This window comes from Zingiber officinale, chromosome 1B (genome assembly GCF_018446385.1).
Source record: "Zingiber officinale cultivar Zhangliang chromosome 1B, Zo_v1.1, whole genome shotgun sequence".
Taxonomy (NCBI): Eukaryota; Viridiplantae; Streptophyta; class Magnoliopsida; order Zingiberales; family Zingiberaceae; genus Zingiber; species Zingiber officinale.
The window spans coordinates 76,130,372-76,154,462 of NC_055986.1; the positions used below are offsets into that span (position 1 = coordinate 76,130,372).

General features: G+C 42.3%; 1 protein-coding gene and 2 long non-coding RNA genes across 4 annotated transcripts; 1 reads left to right on the forward strand and 2 right to left on the reverse strand.

Moving 5' to 3' along the window:
- Positions 1 to 6,253: 6,253 nt before the first annotated feature.
- Positions 6,254 to 7,915, forward strand: LOC121967839. Its single transcript, XR_006107869.1, has 3 exons — positions 6,254 to 6,636; positions 7,060 to 7,120; positions 7,655 to 7,915. It is a non-coding gene; the product is annotated as an uncharacterized LOC121967839 (long non-coding RNA).
- Positions 7,916 to 8,609: 694 nt separating this feature from the next.
- LOC121967830 lies at positions 8,610 to 10,519 on the reverse strand. Of its 2 annotated transcripts, XR_006107868.1 has the most exons (3): positions 10,068 to 10,470; positions 9,037 to 9,644; positions 8,610 to 8,952 (listed from the first exon to the last, which is right to left on the reverse strand). It is a non-coding gene; the product is annotated as an uncharacterized LOC121967830 (long non-coding RNA). The 2 variants fall into 2 exon arrangements; XR_006107866.1 differs by having other exon boundaries at positions 9,037 to 10,519.
- Positions 10,520 to 11,632: 1,113 nt separating this feature from the next.
- Positions 11,633 to 12,437, reverse strand: LOC122038959 (WEB family protein At3g51220-like). Its single transcript, XM_042598944.1, has 2 exons — positions 12,222 to 12,437; positions 11,633 to 12,146 (listed from the first exon to the last, which is right to left on the reverse strand). The coding sequence occupies exons 1-2, from the start codon at positions 12,435 to 12,437 to the stop codon at positions 11,760 to 11,762; spliced, it is 603 nt and encodes a 200-aa protein (XP_042454878.1). The 3' UTR covers positions 11,633 to 11,759.
- Positions 12,438 to 24,091: the final 11,654 nt, after the last annotated feature.

Here is a 24,091-nt window from a genome sequence, read left to right on the forward strand (position 1 = left end):
CTCCGATTTCTCGTCTCTCGAAAATGCTGCATGTTTCCTTCTCGTCCGCTAGCATACTATTCTGTAACACCTCGCCCCTTGAATGCACCGAGTCCGTCGACTCCTTCCTGCGCTATCCTTTTCGCTAGCTGCATCTTTCACTTGACTTTTTGTACTCTTAAATTCCTGTACACTTAGACACAATGATCAAAGCATAACAAGATCTAATCTGACTTGGTTGATCATATTAAAATTAATACGGGGTACTTATAAGAAGTTTCGATAAGTATGAGCCTTGGCGCAACTGTAAAGTTGTTACTTTGTGACCAAAAGGTCACGAGTTCGAATCCTGAAAATAGCCTCTTACAAAAAGTAAGGTAAGATTGCGTACAATGGATCCTTTCCGGAGACCCCGTATAATGGGAACTTCATGTAAAGGACTACTTTTTTTTTACTTATACGAAGTTTCGATAAGTAGAGGACGATCAAATATCATCAGGTAAAGAAAAAGGGTAGGAGATGAATTTTTTTGGCAAGTGAGATGTAAGAGAGTGATCTAGAATACGAGTAATTAAGGGTAACTTTCTTAAAGTGAGCAATGACTTGATTAAGAAACATTTGTTTCAAGGTCAAAGTTAATAGATTAATGTCTGATGGTACTTTACTAGTTGATTGATTTGCATTGTTGACCAAGATTTTTACAAGATTTGTTTTGTTTGAAGTCCAGTCGATTGATGTTTCTTCATTAGTCAACTAATATTTAAAATTGATTTATTATAATATTAAAATAAGATGAAATCAAGGATATTTGATTAATATGATACTTAAAATTGATTGAGAACAAAGTCAACAACAAATCAGATTCGGTTAGAGGACAACTCAATTAAGATAAACTCAGAAGAAGTAATCGACTGATGGTCTAAGTTTAATCAACTATTAACAAGGTTAACAGAAGTTTTGGTCAAAGGATAAACTATTTAGGATCACTAACATAATCAGTTGATTACCTGTTCAAATAATGAGGATAATGAAGTTTCAGCCTCAAGATTCAGTCTCGAATTTATTTCATCCAGTCGATTGAAAGCATGCAAGCAGTCAATTGATAACACAACCAGCTATTAGCAAGTCCAGGTCTAAACAAAATGGGTAAAGTATCATGGGCGAGTCAATTGATAAAGACATCATCTTGGATAACAACTGAAATCCTCATACCAATCAACTAAACATCAATAACTAATCGACTGATGGATATTGATCAACAACTATAAAAAGGACTCTAAGTTGTTCGACCAAAGCATCAAAAATTCTAATAACCCACAACCAATACTCACCCTACAACACCCTCAAGACAACAAGTGTGCTTCAAATTTCTATGGTTCGAAGTTTGTTTACTTTTATTATTTACATTCCATAAATTATTTATTTCTGCAGTTGTTATTAATTTGGCTAATGAATTCTTGTGATTTATATTTTCTATTGTTCGGATTTTATGAAGATATATTATTATTACACAGCCTTTGTGTAAAGGTTTCTTCGCCTTTGTGTGCCCTTCTTGTTTTTTTTCCTTTTACTTTCACCGTACTATTATTCAGCAAAGCTTTTGAAAACTAATTTTTAAACTCTAAATTAAGCTTTAAAAATTACATTAATTATAAAAATGTTATTCACTCCCTTTAGTTCTTTTCGGTTCAATAATATATATATATATATATATATATACACAGAATCAAGGTTCTAAAATTCGCTAGGCGCTAGTCGGGCGGCAGACCAGTGCCTAGCGCCTAGGCCGCCTAGGCGGGGACTAGGCGCCGCTAGGCGGATTCCTCGGTATCCCTTGTTTTATGTGGACTATGGACAATGTTATATGTAAATCTAAATGTTGTCTTAAACAATTTCATAGCAATGAAAATCTAACTATGTATGCTGAAATAAATACATACTTTCCAATACCAAAAAATGAACATGCAATAAGTTATCATAATCATATAGTAAACAGTATAACATTGGAAAATAGTAGCAATAGTTCAATTCAAGATTACAATGCATTGTGAACTAGTAACCACTAAGCAAAATATAATTGGTAAATAACATAAATCATGTCTTAACAAAATGAGTTCAAAATTACACAACTAATAATATCTCATAGACTCATATTTATTCTGCTTCTTCTTCTCCATAATTTTCAATAACTTGTTCTTCATCGGACACAAACTCAATATCATTATTGTGATCCTTGTCTTCTTCTTCGGATTCAAAATCATCTTCATGGAGTTCTCTCACTCTGGAGCTTCTTCGGGGTTGTAGATTTTCATCTGCTCCACTTGCTTCATCAACCATTTGCCAAGTGAGCCCGGAACCTAGTTCAACTTCATCATCTTCCCCACCATCCACAATCCAACCTTGTGCATTTGAACATCTTTTGCAAGAAGGACATCAACATTTCTTTCTTTTTCTCTTTTTTGTTTGTTCAACAATCTAGCATTAAATTGGACAAATACTAGATTGTTCAACCTGTTGGCATCCAACCTATTTCTTTTCTTTGTGTGAATCTAAAAAAACAGAGAAAGTAAATACTATAGTTAGTACCTGAATATACAGTATAGACATTAAAAATTATAACTAATTTAATTAAAGAGTAGACTGAAAGTTTAAAACTTACTCCTTCAAATGTACTCCAATTTCTTTCACACCCAGATGAACTTGTAGTTAATGAAAGTATCCTCAATGCCACCCTTAGCAAGTTAGGTGTGTGAGCACCGTATGTACTCCACCATGCACATGGATCAAATGTATCATCATTTTTTTCATATGCTTTTGCTGCCAATGTTTTTCCAAATAACCCAGTCTTATTTCTATATTTTGGAAATTCCTTGTTAATAATTGTATCTTGTAAATCTAACTCATTGGCATGCAAAGTTTCCATGCATTCAAAAATCCCCATCGCGACCTCCTCATAAAGAGCAATCGAACTATCTTTGTAGTAAAAATAAGGATTCAGCAAAAATGCAGTGGTATGCAATGATGTATCAAGTCTATCCTTCATTTTTGACTCAATAATGACTATGATAGGCTGATAATTTGATTCCACGTTATTCAGAGCCACCTTGATATCTTCTTTAGCTTGAAGAAGCTCCCCATATAGAAACCCCATCGATGGCTTTCTATCTCCATCTACCAATCGAAGAACTCTTACCAAAGGAGCAAATATTTTCAAACAAAGCGTTACACCATTCCAAAAACTCATGCTCATCACTGTAGAGTAAGCCAATTTTCCTTTGTTTGTTTTTGACCATTTACATTTCTCCCACATATCACTTGTAAACATGGCCCTTAAACTAGCTTTTTTTTCAATCAAACTTTGCAATGTGAGGAAATTTGATGCAAACCTGGTAACTCCTGGTCGGACTATGTCTCTCTTCTTCGTGAAACTTCTCATCAATGATAAATTCTTATGGTGAGCATAGATGAAAATGGTAAAAGCCTTGGACTGCTCAATCACCTTTTTATATCGTGGAAGTTTGCCAATACTTTCAAGCATAAGATTAATAGTGTGAGTTGCACATGAACTCCAAAAGATCCCGGGTCATTTTTCTCTCATCAATTTAGCTGCAGTCATATTGTTGGTGGCATTGTCTGTAACAATCTGAACAATATTCTGAGCTCCTACTTGTTCAACACACTTGTCAACATACTCAAAACTAAGTTCAGCTGTATGTGCCTCTTCTGAAGATTCCTTAGACTCTAAAAATGTAGTACCCTCCTTGCAATTAACACACAAATTTAAGATGCTTCTTCTTTTTCTATCACTCCATGCATCTGTCTTGATCGAGCATCCATTCTTTGTCCATTCTTCTTCATGTTTCTTCAGCAATTGTTTTGTTCTTTCAACTTCGGCTTTCAATAGTGGCTCCCTAAGTTGATATTGAGTTGGAGGCTTGAATCCTGGTCCAAATTGACCCACTACCTCCATTAGTTGCTTAAAGCTATCATTATCAACAGCATTGAATGAGATTCCATTTTCATAAACCCATCTCCCAACATATTGTTGAACTTGTTGAGTTCTCTCTTTGAAAAGAGCCTCATTTATATTTTTTTGCCGAAGCACTTTACTTCCACTAGAGCCTGCATTTTTTGGAGCAATTGCCGATGCATATCTATCCATGGGGCCAAGTGGAAGAGGTTTTTTAACTCCATCCATCCCTTCAATTTCAAGACCTTCTTCTTCATCTACGGAAATAGCCACCTCTGCTCTACAACTTTGTTCTTCCATTATTTTGTTCTTCTTTCTGTTCCTCCCTTCTAAAATAGCATGTTTGCACTTATTTTTGTCTTCTTCAGATGCTTTTCGACAACCCGATACATTTCCAAGTATATTTCCAATGTGCTCCTTTATCCTATACACTCCTCCTGACATTGCTTTTCCACATAACTTACATTTAATTTTGTCGAGGTTCTTAGGATCAATCAATATTTCAAACTCCCATCCGATGTCATTTGATTTTCTTCTAAGAATCCCAGATTCGGGTTGAGTGACAGATGCTGTCGAAGATGGATTGCTTGCCATTGATAACAGATAATCTGAAGGAAAAAAAATCATATATAACAAGACATAATATGATAATAAAATTTAATTATACTATACCATACAAATATACAATACAAAATAATGAAAATATGAAATATAACATTAAGTCATTAACAAGTCTGAGAATATTTTTTTATATATCTTAATCTAATTAATAAAATTTATTAGATATTTGTTTAAATAAATTTAATTTTAAATATATTTTATTTTTTATATTATTAAATCTGTTATATACTTATATATAAATTAATAATATTTATTAGAATTTTTAAAATTTTAATTTAATTTTCATATTTTTAAAACTGATTTATATAAATTAATAATATTTATTAGAACTTTTAAAATTTTAATTTAATTTTCATATTTTTAAAACTGATTTATATAAATTAATAATATTTATTAGAATTTTAAAAATTTTAATATAATTTTAATAATTAATATTTATAAATCCGATTAATATACATTTATAATATATAAAATTTCTAAATATGATTTATATGAATTAATAATATTTATTAAAAATTTTAAAATTTTAATATAATTTTAATATGTATAAATCCGATTAATATAAATTTATAATATATAAAATTTATAATTTATAAATATTTAAATATGATTTATTAAATTATTAATATGTATTATATGTTTTTTAATTTTAAATATTTTTATATTTTTATATTTTTAAATCTGATAAAGTGATAAATGGTTATTAGAATTTTATATATAATTTTATATATTTAAATTTGTTTTATATAAATTAATAATATTTATTATAAAAAAGATAAATTTTAAATATATTTAATTGGGATCTTAATTTTATTAGGGTTTATGAACTCAACCTTATTAAAATTATCCCCGTTAGGAGTTAGGAATTGTTTTAATTTATTAAATCTAAAAAAAATAATAAAAAAAAGCTAAAATCGCGTCTCTTTCGCGAGTCTCGCGGCTCGCGCGACGGCGCGGACGGCGCGGACGGCGGACAACACGGGCTGCCACCGGCGGCTCGCGGGAGGGCTCCGGCGCTGCCGGAAGCTTCGCCGGATGAGTCCAATGCGTCCGGCGAAGTCCGGCGTTGCTTCCAGTGGCGTCGGTAGCGTCGCGCGGAAAGCTTTTGGCACAGCCAGAAGCATTGCGACTCTACCGGCGTTGCTCGAAGCAACGCCGGACTTCGCCGGACGCGTCCGGCGAAGCTTCCGGCAGCGTCTGACACCTGCGATGCATCCGGTGTTGCCGCGACGAAGATTTGAGAAACAAAAAACGGGCGATGAAACAAAAATGAACGGAAACCAAAACTTACCAGAAGCAACGCGATCAGGGTTCAGGGAAGACGAACAGCCGGGGCGATGAAACAAACGAACGCCTACAAATGCCTGGCAAATACCTACAAATCGGATTTATAATGCCTTAAAAAGCTTGGCCCGCCGAGCCCGCCGAACCCGCCGAAGCCCGCCGAGGACCACCTAGGCGGCCCAGCCGCCTAGGGCTTCCGCCTCGCTGGTTTCCGGCGTGGCATCCTGCCGCACAGCGCCTAGGCGGCGCCCTAGGTGGCCGCCTAGGGCGCAATTTCGAACACTGCACAGAATCGATCTACAACGGTGAGAGTCCTGCGGTTTTCGTGCGGCACGCTTATGTGGCGAGTTCCACGTCATCCGCGTGAGAAGTAATAAGCAGAATCGCGTCAAAATTCTCCTCGCGCGATTCTTCACCACGAAACCTAGTCACTCCTCCCTCTCCGAATCGCTGAACGCGCCTCCCTCTCTGAATCGCCGAAGCGCCCCTCTCGCTGTAAATGCGCCTCTCTCTCGCTGAAGCTACGGGACCAGACATACGACTCTCTCTCGCAGCGAGCCCTTTTCTACCGTGAGCTCTCCCTCGCCGTGAGCTCTCCAAATCGCCCATCACCCATCCCTCTCGCGCCGAAGCTAGGATCTACGACTCTCTCTCTAGCCAAAGCTCCCCTCTCGCCGCAAGCACGCCTCTCTCGCTCTGAGCTCTCCTGCGGCGAGCTCTCTCTCGCTAGATCTAGGGTTTCTCACTCTGCAACCTCTCTTCGCCGACAAACTCCTTCACTGGTAAATGCTCGTATACTCAGGCGAAAAATGATGTTTCTTTAGAGTGACATCAGTTGCAACTTTGAGATTTACCTTCCGGCTTTTATATTTTCTAGCCTCATCTAAACCTTCCGACTTTTATATTTTCTTGTAAAACAGATTTTGCAATTTTTCTTCTGAACATCAAATTCAAGTGGCCCTGCAGCCTCTTCGATCTGTAATTTATTAACTTTTAGATGTTTGAGCATAGCCTTATGCATTATTTTACTGTTTCTTTCCTGAGAATTTGCTTCTGTTTATCAGAATCGCTTCTGTTTTATATCGGCAGAAAAGGAAGATGAATTTCACTAGTTTTCTGGAAATGTGTTTCATTTAGTCTACTCACTTTATTGAATATGCTTTGTGATAAATAGAGTACCATTTACAATAGTCTAATGAATGTAGAATTACTTCAACCATGGAAGGAAGCTCCTCTGGAGGGAGGGAGTCAACTTTAACTTTGATGGTGAGGAATATTTGTGAGTGTTATCTTACAAACTTTGCATTTACATCTGTCAAGAACCCAATGCAGGCTTTTGTCTCTCATTTTTCTCCTATTTTAAGTTATTTACTAGTTCGATCAAATTGATCTATTACGTTGAATGAGTGATTCTAGCCATTGAATTTTGACTTGGTTCACAAAACATGGCGCTTCATTCTCCTCGATGTGTAATTTAAATTCTTTAGACATCCATAGCATATTCTTTGTGTGTGAGTGCAACATGAAATTTTGCTTAGCTCATTTTTAAAATCAGTTCTCAAAAGCTTGTGTTTGAACTGCTTAATGTTGGAAAATTTTGGCAGTTTAAATTTATAAGAATTTGCAAATTTTGAATTTTGATAATTTACTAGCATCAATTATCTCAAACAAACAGATTATTATGAGATAATAGTGGAAATGCATTAACGTGAGATTTGTTTCGTGTAGTTTTTATTATTATTGTTTTGACAACAAATCTAAGGTTGCACTGAAAATCTTATGTTCTTTATATTTGTATAGATATGATGAAGAAGGCACCAAATGCTAGAATGACACATCCATGGCCAGACCACTTTTATTCATTGCATGTGGCACTTGGAGCTGCAGGGGAAAGAGCAAAGGCTGAATTAATTCTACTATTTTGTTTTTTTTTCTTCTTGTGTTGTATGTTCTGGGGGTCAGGTATTGGACTGTAACTATTTGTTTGTTGGCTTCGGGTGTTGTAATTTGTTTCTAAACAGCCAGTTGTTTAAACTTGTAATGATAGTTTCATTTTCTTAATTCTGTCTCTTTATCTCTTGTAACGACAGTATGTTGGCCTCGTGCAGTTGTTCATTCTCGTGTCAAATTATATACTAGTTGCTTGCTTCATTGTTTCCTACAAGTGATCTCCCTGTGTATATTAGTAGACTTTGCTGTTGTTGTTTCAGTGAAAGAACTTTATTGAATTTTGTATTAATTAGTTAAAATATCATAAATTTGCTTCACCTCTCTGCCATGGAGCTTCTCAAGGAGTCTCCTTTTCTTTCTTTCTCTCTCTCTCTCTCTCATTCCATGAGTAATTATTGTCTAACAACTAAAGGCAAAAATAGTTCGATTTTCCTCATTTTTCTAGTGCCGACAAAGCCTACATTTGAGAGGTTTAGGTACTACAATCTCTTTAGGAAGCCAATGAAGCGTGGTATATGAAGGTCATTGAAGTTGTTGTAGCTCAAATTCAAATGTTTCAGAAACTTGAGCTGGAGCAAGGAATGATCCACTCTCCCACTCAAGTTCCACATGTCATATCTTGTATCAGATGCATTTGCATATGGATTATGGAGATCAATACTGACAACTAATGCAGTGCTGAGACACAGTTGCTACTACAAAGTAAAAGCAATAAGTGGACAATCCAAGAACAACATTAGAGACTCATTATAGCTACATGTTGAAATTGAAGAGGATTTATCATACCACAATTACAACACCAACATTATTCAACAGTGTTTAATGATATAAATTAACAAACCAAGTTTACATCTAGAATTACAACATTTAACCATTTACAAACCAAGTTTGCGTCAAGTAGTCAATGTCAGTAGCGGATCCAGAAAAAAATTTAAAAGGGTGCTAGATAAAAATTTAAGATAGTCTAGCTCCCGAAAGCCACGTAGTCTTGCTGATGACAAAGGAGGTCATGAAATTTAAAGAAATTGACAAATGTCACTACACTTCCAGATGCTTTGGTCCCTCTCATTAGCAGTAAACATGTGTTGTAGACCAAACAAAGAAACCTCCAGGTCTAAGAATCCTATTGAGCTCCAGTGGCTTCTCACCTGCATTAACATAGTTCAGATATAAAATTGAGGATAAACATTACTCTACAAAAGTAAAAGAATTAACTAAAATATAACAGGTACCATCTGCATCCCAGTGGACTATCCGCGTGAGATGTTGATATCACCGTGAATGCAGAATCACGTCAAACCTCTCCTCGCGATTATTCTCCACGAAACAAATCTCACGTTAATGCATTTCCACTATTATCTCATAATAATATGTTTGTTTGAGATAATTGATGCTAGTAAATTATCAAAATTCAAAATTTGTAAATTCTTATAAATTTAAATTGCCAAAATTTTCCAACATTAAGCAGTTCAAACACAAGCTTTTGAGAACTGATTTTAAAAATGAGCTAAGCAAAATTTCATGTTGCACTCACACACAAAGAATATGCTATGAATGTCTAAAGAATTTAAATTACACATCGAGGAGAATGAAGCGCCATGTTCTGTGAACCAAGTCAAAATTCAATGGCTGGAATCACTCATTCAACGTAATAGATCAATTTGATCGAACCAGTAAATAACTTAAAATAGGAGAAAAATGAGAGACAAAAGCCTGCATTGGGTTCTTGACAGATGTAAATGCAAAGTTTGTAAGATAACACCCACAAATATTCCTCACCATCAAAGTTAAAGTTGACTCCCTCCCTCCAGAGGAGCTTCCTTCCATGGTTGAAGTAATTCTACATTCATTAGACTATTGTAAATGGTACTCTATTTATCACAAAGCATATTCAATAAAGTGAGTAGACTAAATGAAACACATTTCCAGAAAACTAGTGAAATTCATCTTCCTTTTCTGCCGATATAAAACAGAAGTGATTCTGATAAACATAAGCAAATTCTCAGGAAAGAAATAGTAAAATAATGCATAAGGCTATGTTCAAACATCTAAAAGTTAATAAACTACAGATCGAAGAGGCTGCAGGGCCACTTGAATTTGATGTTCAAAAGAAAAATTGCAAGATCTGTTTTACAAGAAAATATAAAAGCCGGAAGGTTTAGACGAGGCTAGAAAATATAAAAGCCGGAAGGTAAATCTCAAAGTTGCAACTGAGGTCACTCTAAAGAAACATCATTTTTCGCCAAAGTATACGAGCTTTTACCAATGAAGGAGTTTGTCGGCGAAGTGAGGTTGCAGAGTGAGAAACCCTAGATCTAGTGAGAGAGAGCTCGCCGTAGGAGAGCTCAGAGCGAGAGAGGCGTTCTTGCGGCGAGAGGGGCGCTTTGGCTAGAGAGAGAGTCGTAGATCCAGCTTCGGCGCAAGAGGGATGGGTGATGGGCGATTTGGAGAGCTCACGGCGAGGGAGAGCTCACGGTAGAAAAGGGCTCGCTGCGAGAGAGAGTCGTACGTCTGGTCCCGTAGCTTCAGCGAGAGAGAGGCGCATTTGCGGCGAGAGGGGCGCTTCGGCGATTCGGAGAGGGAGGCGCGTTCGGCGATTCGGAGAGGGAGGAGTGGCTAGGTTTCGTGGTGAAGAATCGCGCGAGGAGAAGTTTGACGGCTTATAACTTCTCACGCGGATGACGTGGAACTCGCCACATAAGTGTGCCGCACGAAAACCGCAGGACTATCACCGCAAGCAGTCAATTGATAACACAACCAGCAATTAGCAAGTCCAGGTCTAAACAAAATGGTTAAAGTATCATGGACGAGTCAATTGATAAAGACATCATCTTGGATAACAACTGAAATCCTCATACCAATCAACTAAACATCAATAACTAATCGACTGATGGATATTGATCAACAACTATAAAAAGGACTCTAAGTTGTTCGACCAAAGCATCAAAAATTCTCATAACCCACAACAAATACTCACCCTACAACACCCTCAAGACAACAAGTGTGCTTCAAATTTCTATGGTTCGAAGTTTGTTTACTTTTATTATTTACATTCCATAAATTATTTATTTCTGCAGTTGTTATTAATTTGTCTAATGAATTCTTGTGATTTAAATTTTCTATTGTTCGGATTTTATGAACATATATTATTGTTACACAGGCTTTGTGTAAAGGTTTTTTCACCTTTGTGTGCCCTTCTTGTTTTTTTTGTTCCTTTTACTTTCAATGTACTATTATTCAGCAAAGCTTTTGAAAACTAATTTTTAAACTCTAAATTAAGCTTTAAAAAATACATTAATTATAAAAATGTTATTCACTCCCTTTAATTCTTTTCGGTTCAATAATAAAGAGAAATATATATATATATATATATATATATATATATATATATATATAGATTAATCTAGACTGTGTAATCCTCTAAAATTGATCCTAAAATTAAAAGAATTATTATAAAGTTTGTTATTCTACGAAGACATTCAATTGTGAGATTTGTTTATATCATATGTAAAGACATCTTTGCTCGACAATTTTTATATAGTAAGATTTTCCTTTGAGAAAGTCACACTAGTGCAAACTAGAATGGAGTTTCTCTTAACCATGTAAAATCTCCATGTTAAATTCTTACTTATTTATGTTTATTATTTTAATTGCTACTACTAATGATAGATTAATTTACTATAAGTTATATCTTTACTTTATTTTCTGTTCTAAGTTATATCATGACTAATTCAGTTCATCAATTACTAAATATCTTTCTCTCGATATAAATAAATACTCATTTTTCTTGTGAGAAAATAAAACATATTACTAAAATCCATATCTCATTTGGCACAGCAACAAACAAAGCTTAATATGTTTCGACTCTTGTAATGGAAAACGTACAGAACTTATTGAATTGAACACGATATAAAGCGAGTGGATGACGTATAATACATGTAGAACAAGCATTAAGTTAAGTGAAGCTGTTAATGGAGGAACGACTGTAGAAAGAGCTACTGAGATCTACATTGGCTCCTTTTTTCCTGGAGAACATATCTCCTACCAATGGAACAATAGGCTTTTTCTTCTGCAGCTTAATCCGTCTTCGACCGAATTGGGTTTGGTCTTCTGTCCTGACGATGCTCAGCACTTGACGCAAAGTCGGCAAATACTCAAATCTTTCTTCTAAGTTTGTTGTTCTATACTCTTGCCATTGATCTACTGGCTGAGCACTCTCTGTTGCTTCTAATTTAGAGATTCGGTCTTGTACCTGGGACCTGAGAGTGGCAATTGTTTTGGCTGTTTGGGACTCCCTCTCCTTCATATGAATCAACTCTTGCTTTATCTCCTCGACTTCAGCCTCCAATTTTCGTAGAAAGTTAAAGGTAGTTGAAGAATGGTAGGAATTTGGCGAGGAGGAAACACTCGAGCAGACTGGTTTTGGAACCAGATTTGGAAATGAAAGAATTGGCATGGGAGGGGTGTCTACTTTGGAACTAGCAGTGACCTTATGAGAAGAAGAAGCATCGCCGGTAAGCAAGCGTTCCCCGAAGACTGCAACGGCCTCCTTGACGGATCGGAAGGGGCGAGTGGTGTCCACCTCTCCTTGAGCTGGAACAGAGGATGCATGGCCTTCCAGGGTTTCTTCCATGCAATGAAGACAATTGTTGGATCGTGGAGCACAAATCAGATATACATATAAGTTTTGAGGAGAATGATGGTGGGTTTGATTGCTTTACGTCTACTTCATTATCATAGCTGTAAACTGCTGCCTCCGTTGCAAGGGAAAGATAAGTTTTTCCAAACTTCCAACAGAAAGAAGAGAAACTTATGGAGAAAGGTCTTTTAGTGAGGACCTATTGTTTAAGTGTACGAAGACAATTAATTGTGGCTTCAAGTATGCAATAGGGCCTTCTGTTTTTAACAAGGTAGCTAATAATTGTCTATGGAGATGCAAAATACCATTCAAGATTAAACGGCAATTTCCCAAAGGGGCATTTCCGAATTCGCAAAAGGATCATCAAGGTTTTATTCTTCCCAAAGGCCGCACCTAATTTTCATTTTGCCCCCTCTTGCCAACAACTAACTCTTCTATTTCCCCTCTCTTTTGCATATAACATGCCTTTTATTTATTTTTATTGTGGTAGATTTGTAGAATCTTCTATTTTATTTATCTTTTATGAATATGACTTTTAAATATCAGCATTGGTACTAATTTTTACAAATCAACAACATAGCTTAATACATCAGCATCGCTATGATGTTGGTTTTTTAAAAATCAACACCACAACTTAAATACTAGTACCGTTAGTAAGATTTTTAAAAAATAATAAAGAAAAATATATTTGGACTTCGGAGTACTATAGAAATACACAAAAATTGGAATGGATCCAATCACAGCTATCTAGGGGATTTAAATTTATGAAAAGTTGGCATGTAATGGAAGAAAAAGGTACAATGAAGATATTTATGGTGTCCATGTATAATTCTAACATTCTTATAATAAGTTATATGTATGTTTTAATTATCTTAAAGTTATAAACTTTGAAAGCTTTCTGATCATTGTTATTAAGGACTTAAGCTAATATCTTTAGGCATACATAGACACTGGGACATTTTAGAAACTTGTAGCACTTGAAATGAATCTAATCAACTCTCTAACTCCATCAATGGATTTTGACCGAAACTTATTGATAGACTTAGAGGATTTGAATTTAAAAAAAATTGACATGTAATGTTAGAGCTGAATGTCGAGAAGATAGATATGATGTGCAAGCTTCATCTTGAGCCTCATAAATGAAATTATAATTATGTGTCAATTGGCACACACTCTAGTGTTGGTCATGGAAGATCATCACCACAGTGGTGTTGATCTTTCGTAAGTAGCACTAGAGTGTTATATTCTTTTTACAGGGGGTGTTGCTGGTTTCGAAATCAACACCATAATGTTCTAAAAATCTAAATATCTTTTGAGTGGTAAGGTCTTCAAACAGTAAAGGAGGGCATATTTGGACTTCGATGCACTGTAAAATCCATAGGGGTTGGAATGAGTCTGATCGGAACTCTCTAGGTCTATCAATGGATTTTGACTGAAATTCTTTGATGGACCTAGAGAGTTTTGATTGGACTCATTCCAAGTGCTATAAGTTTTTGAAGTGCCCCAGAATCTATATATGTCAGAGATATCAACTTAAAGTCATTAACAACATTGATTAAAAGGTTTTCAAAGTTTATGACTTTAATACAATTGATACATACATATTAGAACAAACTTCCAAAGGTTATAACTTTTGACTCGAGTAGCAGAATGAGATGTTCTATGCGCCAAATCAAAGCTCGTTTAGATATCTATTCCATTACATGTCATTTTTTTTTCATAAATTCAAATTTCCTAGGTCCATCAATGAGCTTTAATCAAAATACATTAATGAACCTAGAGAGTTCCGATTCAACTCATTCCAAGTGTTAAAGGTTTCTGAAGTACCCCATAGTCTATATGTGCCTAGAGATATTAGCTTTAAGTTATTAGCAGCAGTGATCAGAAAGTTTTTAAAGTTTATAACTTTAAGACAATTAATACATACACATAACTTATCATAAGGATATTAGAATTAAACATGAATACTATAAATATCTTCACTACACTGTTCTTTTTCATTACATGCCAACTTTTTAGAAATCTAAAATTCTCTATCCATCAATGAATTTTGGTTAAAACTTATTGATGGATCTAGAGAGATCCAATCGAACTCATTCTAACTTCTATAGATTTCTACAATATTGTTGAGTCTAAATATGTCTTCTTTACTGTTAAAAAAAAAATCTTATTGATGATATTGGTGTCTAAATTGTGGTGTCGGTATGTTAAGCTGTAATACTGATTTTAACAAATTAGCATCACAATGGTACTGATGTTTAAAAATCCACATCATTAAAGAATAAAAATTAGAAGAGAGGAAAAAAATGTGAAAGAAGAGATGAAAGTTGGTAAAAGACGACTATGCTCACTCCAGCACCCCTAAAAGAAGAGAGGAAAGAGAAGAGATGATGCTACATGCAATGAAGAGAAGAAACAGAAGAGAGGATGCTATATGTAAAGGAGAGAAGAAAGAAAAAAAATCTTTTGTTGGTGGGAGAGGTAAATAAAAATTAGATGTTTTTTTTTAAAGAATGAAATCTTGGTGCACCTTTAGAGCTGATCCGGTGGTAAGAGCCCGGGACCCCCTAACGAGGGGTCAACGCCACGTGGAGGTCAAATGGCCAAGTAGCCCGCCGGAGAAGGGTGAGCCGTCCGGACTTGGAAGAAATGGATAAGACCGATCGGCCGACCAAGGGACATTCGGTAATAAAAGGCGCCCCGACCGGGTAGGGGTTCCGGCGCTTTGTCGAAACAGTAGTTAAGAGCCGAGCGGAAGAACCAGGAGAAAATGACACTGCTAACAGTCTCTACATAGCGCCTACTGGAAATTTCCCCAGCACACCAATGTCAACGGCAGGCCGGACGCGAGGTGACTGCCGTCCGACCAGCGCGTAAAAGGAGGAGGGGCCGGCCGGACGGACTCCCTGTCCAGCCGGTCGGACGCCTCGGATTATGAGCAGTAAAGAAGGGGGAACATCTTCTGACAACCGTCAAGTCATATGGCTAGGCCATACTCCTAGTCTGACAACGGGGTGTCCTATTGTCCCATCGAAGGCGCAATGGGACTGTTGCAGTATGGCGTCAGGTAAGCTCTCTGACAGGTGCATACCGGGGTATGGGTTGCCGACACATATGCCCCTCGGCGGACGTGCATTAGTTCTTTCATCACTCTATATAAAGAACCTCTCACTTCGCCGGAGGTACGCGCTCTACGAGTTTTGGAGCCCCTTTCTCTCTATTGAGCTTTGCCTGACTTGAGCGTCGGAGGGTTGCCATCGGGAACCCCTTCCCGGCCCGACTTCTGTGCAGGATCGCTGGAGCTTCGGAGGCCTACGCCATCGACTAGGAAAGCACCACGTGCCCAGCGTCCTTTGGTTCGGCGATTCGGACAGGATCAATTTGGCGTCGTCTGTGGGAACGCTCCTGCATCCGATCGGAAACAATGGACGAGGCTGGATGACAACACACGGTGACGCTTTCGAACGAGGAACTCGATGCTCTGATCGAGATAAGGGCCGCCAAGCTCGTGGAGCAAAAACAGAAAGCTACAGCCGAGCGGCCGGAGCAGCAAGCAACATCAGCGTCTGGTGGTCGAGCGGAAGCGCCACCAGCCACCGTTGCATTTCATCGAGCCCTGTTCCGCACCCCTGAAGCCGTACCAGCTCACAGAGATAGGGGATCGTCTTCGGATGAAATGCCTAGACGAGATGCCAGAAAGGGGAAAGCCCCTCGAGCGGACGCATCGCCCGAGCGGATCAATCGCCAATTTTCAGAGGCTATTCTGCGAGACCCCCTGCCCAAGCATTACGTGCCTCCGACGATCGGCGAGTATAATGGGACAACCGACCCAGATGATCATTTGGGTAAGTTTGACAACACGGCAACCCTACATCAATACACAGATGGGGTGAAGTGTCGGGTTTTCCTCACCACCCTCTCCGGGTCGGCTCAACGGTGGTTTCGGAGGCTGCCGGACGGATCCATCGCGAGCTTCAAGGATTTCCGAACGGCCTTCCTCCACCATTTTGCGAGCAGCCGACGCTACCAGAAAACGAGCGTGAGCCTGTTCACCATCAAGCAAGAAGCCCATGAATCGCTTCGAGGTTACATCCAGCGGTTCAACCAAGTGGCGATGGACATTCCAACGACCACCTCGGAAACTATGATGAATGCCTTCACACAAGGCCTAGTGGATGGAGATTTCTTCCGATCGCTCATCAGAAAGCCGCCCCGGGATTATGATCACATGCTACACCGGGCTAACGAGTACATCAACGTGGAAGAAGCGCAAGCGGCCAGGAAAAAAGAAATTCCAACCGAGCGGCCCCCTCCGTCCGAGCGGAAACAACATGCCGCTCATCAGCCGCCCAGAGGACCGAGGGCCGAAGCAATCAGAGCCCCTCATGTCCGATCCCACGTACAAGAGGTAGCTACCGCTCGGCCAAAGCCAAAGAAGAAATGGACCCCGATGTTCTGCTCCTTCCACCGGACAGATACGCACAATAAAAGAGATTGTCGAAGTTTTCCCTTCGTGGCTCATCCCGTGCCCCGGAATGCCAGACGACGGTCTCCCTCAGTCGACAGGCGGCAGAGAACTCATGACGCCGAACGGACACGAACCGATAGGCCACAGCAACAGGCTCCCGATCGACATCGTTCTCCAAGGCAGGAGAATCGCCGAGCGTCCAAAGAACGGTCCCGACCTTCCGCTCGGGAAGAGGAAAATAGAAGCAATACTTCCCGAGGTGAGATCAACGTTATTGCTGGCGGGCCGACCGGAGGAGACTCCAATCGAGCTAGAAAGGCAAGCGTCCGGCAGCTCCAAATTCATGCAGTCGGCTGCAGCCAAGAGCGGGCGAACGGACCGGAAATCAGTTTCGGGCCAAGGGACTTGGAAGGAGTTGAAGTACCCCACGACGATGCTCTGCTCATCAAAGCGGTAATAGCCAATTACACAATTCACCGCGTATTTGTTGACACAGGGAGCTCAGTCAACATCTTATTCAAGAAGGCGTTCGATCAACTGCAAATTGATCGAGCCGAGCTGTTACCCATGACAACTCCGCTATACGGGTTTACGAGTAACAAAGTTCAGCCGGTCGGACAGATCCGCTCAGGAGGACAAGGACAACAAACTTTGTGGTGGTCGACTCTCCCTCGTCCTACAACGTCATTCTGGGACGACCGGCTCTCAGCGAATTCCGAGCGGTCGTCTCAACCTTCCATCAGAAGATCAAGTTCCCTGTGGAGGACAAAGTGGGAGAAGTACGGGGAGATCAGCTAGCAGCTCGACGATGCTACATCGAGATGGTCCGAGCAGAAGCCAACTCCGCTCGGAAGACACCCCGGATCGAGGTAAACGCCATCACTGAGAAGCCACCTTCTTTAATTTATGAAGAAAAAGAGGAGGTACAGATTCACCCAACCCGATCGGAGGCCACGACTTTTATTCATCCGATCTGGAGGAGAAGCAGAAAGAGGAGCTGACCCAATGCCTCCGAAGAAATCATGATGTCTTCGTCTGGGCGACGCATGAGCTGCCTGGAATTTTGCCTAGCATAGCGCAGCATGAGCTACATGTCCGGCCAGGCGCACGGCCGGTGAAGCAAAGAAAAAGGGACTTCAGCGCCGAGCAGAATTCCATCATCCGAGCGGAGGTGGAAAAACTTCTGGAGGCCAGCCATATACGCGAGGTGCAGTTCCCGAGCTGGTTGGCCAACATAGTATTAGTCTCCAAGTCAGGCAACAAGTGGAGAGTGTGCATAGATTTTCGGGATCTCAACAAAGCTTGCCCGAAAGATTTTTATCCTCTGCCCCGGATAGATCAGCTGGTGGACTCTATGGCCGACTGCGAATTAATCTGTATGCTTGACGCCTACCAGGGCTTTCACCAAGTGCCGCTCGCCCGTGAAGATCAAGAAAAAGTCAGCTTCGTGACAGCCGACGGCACTTATTGCTATAATGTGATGCCGTTCGGACTGAAGAATGCGGGGGCCACATATCAGCGTTTGATGAATAAAGTATTCAGAGAGTAGATCGGGCGGAATCTAGAAGTTTATGTGGACGACATTCTCATTAAGTCCGTCCGAGCGGCCGATCTCTTCAAGGACCTGGAAGAAACCTTCCGAATGCTACACAAATATGGAGTCAAGCTTAATCCCCAGAAGTGCCTGTTCGGAGCAAAAGGAGGGCGTTTCTTGGGGTACATAGTGACCGAACGAGGCATCGAAGCAAATCCCAGCAAGGTGAAAGCTCTACAAGATATGCAGCCTCCAAGAAATACAAGGGAAGTGCAGCGTTTGACCGGTCGGATAACCGCTCTGTCCAGATTCATCTCCAAAACCGCCGACAGGAGCCTTCCTTTTTTCAAGATCTTACGCAAGGCTACAAAGTTTCACTGGGATGAAGAATGCGATCGGGCGTTCGAAGACTTGAAGGCCTATCTGAACTCTCTCCCAGTATTAGCCAAGCCGACTGCTGGTGAGCCACTTTATATGTACTTATCTTCAACCGAGCATGCAATCGGCTCGGCTTTAGTGAGGACGAGCGGAGAAGAGCTCGTGTATTTCCTTAGTCATATTTTAAAAGATGCTGAATCTCGCTACACTGGGCTCGAGAAGCTGGCTTTTGCTCTGATCCTCGCCGCTCGGCGCCTCCGTCCATACTTCCTAGCGCATACTATCATCGTCAAGACTAATAGCCCGCTCGGACGTGTGTTACTGAATCCAGAAGCATCCGGGCGGCTCATCAAATGGACGATGGAGTTAAGTGAATTTGACATCCAATACCAGCCCCGCTCGGCGATCAAAGCGCAATCCTTAGCCGATTTTGTGACTGAGGTGCAAAGGCCGGAGCCGGAAGCTATGTGGAGAATATATGTGGATGGGTCGTCCACTCGGCTCGGAAGTGGGATTGGAATATTGTTGCTCTCCCCTCAAGAAGAAAAGATGCACTTATCCGTCCGGCTGGATTATAAGGCTACCAACAATGAAGCAGAGTATGAGGCTCTCATAGCTGGCTTGCAGGCTGCCCGGCATGTGGGAGCCGGTCGGGTAACGCTCCACTCGGATTCGCAGTTGGCCGCTCAACAGCTCTCCGGTACCTTCGAAATCAACAGCGCTCGGCTCAAGCTCTACGCTAAAGCCTTCGAGAAGCTGAAAACCGATTTTAGAGAAGTTATTGTCCAGAAGATACCCACAGCAGAAAATCAAGCAACTGATGAGTTAGCCAAACTCGCGAGCTCAATAACGCCGGTCGTCATTCAGCAGCCAATTGAAAAAGTACTGTTGGTAGCACACATTGACCGGATGGAAGGCCTCACATTTCCAAGCGACTGGAGGACGCCCCTCATAGAGTTCCTCCGCTCGGGCGCCACACCATCCAATGAGTATGAAGCCCAGCTGCTAAGGAGGAGAGCCGGTCGGTTCACACTCATCGGCGATCAGCTTTATAAAAAGGCTTTCTCACGCCCGTTGTTGAAATGCGTGAGCTCGGAGGACTCGGCTTACATCCTCCAAGAAGTACATCAAGGATCGTGCGGAGGACATCCGGACGGACGAGCACTAGCTAAGAAGATCCTGCTAGCTGGATACTTTTGGCCGACTTTACAAGCAGATGCAACTCGGACAGTGTCGACGTGCCTTTCATGTCAAAAGTACCATAACTTCAACCACCGACCGGCAGAAGAAATGAAGGCATCAACAGTTTCCTGTCCGTTCGATCAATGGGAAATGAATATTGTTGGTCCATTCCCGATGGCGACCGGGCAGCGGAAATTTTTGCTAGTGGCGGTTGATTATTTCTCCAAGTGGGTGGAGGCCGAGCCGCTAGCCAAGATCACCGAACAGATGGTCAAAAAATTTATCTGGCAACACATCATCTGTCGGTTCGGCATCCCTCGCCGCTTGGTCTCAGACAATGGGCGACAATTCACAGGGAAGATGCTAGAGGATTGGTGCAAAAGCTACGGCATCGAGCAACACTTCACGTCCGTGGCTTATCCGAAGTGGCCAATCGGGAAATTCTTCGTATTTTGCGCGCTTGGCTCGACCATTTGGGAGGAAGTTGGCCAGATGAAGTGTCGGGCGTCTTATGGGCCATCCGAACGGCTCCAAAGGAAGGGACGGGCGTCACGCCTTTCCACTTGGTGTATGGCGGCGAAGCGGTCATTCCTGTTGAAGTCGGAGTCGAATCCGCTAGGATCCAAAGCTATGATGAGGGCAACGCCGAGTGGAGGAACACAGAGCTGGATCTGGTCGAAGAGGAAAGAGCCAAGGCGTCCGTCCGGCTGATGGCGTACCAGCAACGGATGAAGCAAAATTACAATCGCCGCGTAATCCCCAGATCATTCCAGGTCGGCAATCTTGTTTGGAAGAAAGTCAAGCCGGTCGGCGACGTCGGCAAATTGGAGGCACCATGGGCGGGCCCTTTCAAGGTTATTGAAAAGCTCCGCTCAGGCGCATATTATTTGGAGGATGAAGTCGGACGGCAGTTGGATCGACCGTGGAGTTCCAATCATCTCCAGCCTTATCGAGCTGGGTGAAAGGTGCACGAATGTAATTCATTTTTGTGTATATGCTAGTCGCCTATGTCCTTGTAATGCAGGAAGCAAAAAGATGAAAACGCATTGAGCATTATTCGCCGAACGGCCTACTGCGTGAAGACCCCGTGCCGTTCGGCCGGGGCGTACAAATATACTAGCCAAACGCTCGATGACGTAGACCCCGCGCCGTTCGGCAGTGTGAATTGTATCCGAGCCAAAGGCTTAGTATCGGAGGCCCCGGACCGTTCGGCCGGAGGTACATTAAACGAGCCGCACGATCGATAACGAGGACCCCTTGCCCCTCGCCAGGGCGTATATAATCAGTTAAAAGTTAGCCGGGAAGGCCGTCGAGCTCCGACGTTAAATATCGAGAGACGAGCAGACGTCTATAAATGTCCGAGCGGAAGACCGTCGAGCTCCGACGTTAAATATCGAGAGACGAGCCGGCGTCTATAAACGTCCGAGCGGAAGACCGTCGAGCTCCGACGTTAAATATCGAGAGACGAGCCGGCGTCTATAAATGTCCGAGCGGAAGACCGTCGAGCTCCGACGTTAAATATCGAGAGACGAGCCGGCGTCTATAAACGTCCGGGGGGGAGGCCGTCGAGCTCCGACGGTAAATATCGAGAGACGAGCCGGCGTCTATAAACGTCCGAGCAGAAGATCGTCGAGCTCCGACGTTAAATATCGAGAGACGAGCCGGCGTCTATAAATGTCCGAGCGGAAGACCGTCGAGCTCCGACGTTAAATATCGAGAGACGAGCCGGCGTCTATAAATGTCCGAGCGAAAGAACGTCGAGCTCCGACGTTAAATATCGAGAGACGAGCCGGCGTCTATAAATGTCCGAGCGGAAGACCGTCGAGCTCCGACGTTAAATATCGAGAGACGAGCCGGCGTCTATAAACCCTCCGAGCGGAAGACCGTCGAGCTCCGACGTTAAATATCGAGAGACGAGCCGGCGTCTATAAACGTCCGAGCGGAAGACCGTCGAGCTCCGACGTTAAATATCGAGAGACGAGCCGGCGTCTATAAATGTCCGAGCGGAAGACCGTCGAGCTCCGACGTTAAATATCGAGAGACGAGCCGGCGTCTATAAACGTCCGAGCGGAAGACCGTCGAGCTCCGACGTTAAAAATCGAGAGACGAGCCGGCGTCTATAAACGTCCGAGCGGCTCGCATTGCAAGAATCTAGTGCAAACCCCTTTGAAATAAGGCGCAAAGCTAGAGATGGTTAATTAGAATTAAAAATGTGAGCAAGTGAACGAATGACGTTCGAGCGCCGAGCGGCTACCTAGTTGCATGGCGAAAGATGTTATTCAAGGCAAGCGGCTTGAGTCCACGTTATAGCGTAAAGCCGAGCGGAGGAGTTATAAAGAACACTTAAAATGTGAAGAAAGATAAATTTCTTGTCAAAACAGAGGTTGGAGGAACAGAAAAGATTATCTATTATGCACTGGGTGAACCAAAAAGGTTACTACAAAAATAAGTTGAGCCGAACGGCTGGAATACAAAAAAGTTCATAAAAAGAAAAAACGCTTATCACGCGTCAAAGTCAAAAAGAGTGTCTAGGATGGCGCCCATCACGGTCGCGAGGTCCTCGGGGGGGATGGCCAGCTCGGCGGGCAGGTGGCCCTTGGTCTTCAGGTAATCTACCGCCGCCTTGATCGCTTCTTCGAAAGTGAGGGATATCTTGTCAGTAAACTTCTCTCCGAAATCTTCCGAGCGGAGATACGCCTTCCTCACTTCGTCCGAACGGGCCGACTCCCCCTCTTGATATTCTTTGAGCGCGGCGTGGGCAGCGTCGCTGGCGGCTTGGAGATCCTTCAAGTCTCCATCAAATCTTTGGAGATCGGCCGAGCGGCTCTCCTTCTCGGTAGCCAGCAGAGCATCCAGATCCTTGATGCGTTGCTCCAGCCCTCGGATCTCCACCTTCATGCGGTCCATATCATCGATGGCCTAGAGCTTCCGGGTGGTCGCCGTCTTGATCTCCTTATCCCGTTGCTTGATCATCGCCTCAAGCCGAACGACCTTGCTCGCCAGATCGGAAGCCCTTTTCCGTTCGGCATCCAGTAGTTTTTTGGCCTTCTCCAGAGCGGCCGTCGACGGCCCGGTACCCCCTGCAGCTTTTTGTTTTTTCAAGTCGTCCTCCAGTTCGGCCAATCGATCGCTAATGACGATCTGCTCCACCCAGTTCTGCTAGCAAATGTGGACAGGTTAAAAACATAATTCAAATACACAAACAAAGAAACAGAGCATACCCCGGTGGCCTGTTGTAGGTTGCTGTCGCCGAGCTGCCCGGGAGTCATCTTGGCTATTCGACGCCGAGCGTCAACCCAAGCTTGGGCAAGAGGGCCCGTCAAGGTGATCTGTTGCTCGGGGACCATTGGCCGATCAGCAGCAGCCATGTACGCCTCCGAAGGAAGGCGCAGAACGGTTTTAATTAAATTCTGGCCGCTCGGCTCGCTCTGAGAAGCGTCGGCCTTACCGGACGGCCCACCGGTGGATGAGGAGGGAAGCTCGCCCAAGCGCCTGATACGGCGCAGGGTTCTTGTAGGACTGGACGGCGGCACCTCGGAGCTTGCCCTCGGAGAGCCATGTGGGGTCGGGGTACTCTCTAGGGAAACCATCCCGGACAACACTGGAGCATCCGCGCCTCGCTCGGGCTGTGGTTCATGAAATGGAGTTGAGGCAGATGCGGATTCCGGTCGTCGGTGTTTCCGAGTGCGTAGCGGCACATCCTCGGCCGAACGGCCCTCCACCTCGGCTTCGGTAGAAGGTGCTATGTTGCCCACGGCCTCATCGTGAGAGGCAGGGGCGTCTAAGGCTTCGGGGACAGTTGGAGTCCCCTCACCTTCTTCGCCGGCCGGATCAGCTGGAACCGCCAAGCCCCGCTCGGCGACCTCTTTGTTCTTCACGGCCTCGATCTGAGCGGCTTTCAATTTGAGCTTCTCGGTCGCCTTAGCACGCCACATGACTTCAGCTGCAGAAGCAAGAAATAAATCAGTTAGAACAAAATAAACGGGAGGATAAGGGAACTTACTCATGCTGCAGGGCAGATCGGCTGGGGTAGAAGACAAGCCGAATATGTGCATTACTCCCGGAAGGAGCAGCTTGTCAATATGA

What these genes read in the sequence shown, in the direction of transcription:
- LOC122038959 (XM_042598944.1), bottom strand. Translation starts at nt 12,437, where the DNA reads ATGGAAGAAACCCTGGAAGGCCATGCATCCTCTGTTCCAGCTCAAGGA. An exon ending in CAAATCTGGTTCCAAAACCA is followed by an intron (nt 12,147 to 12,221) that starts GTCTGCTCGAGT and finishes CGAAAATTGGAG; the next exon opens with GCTGAAGTCGAGGAGATAAA.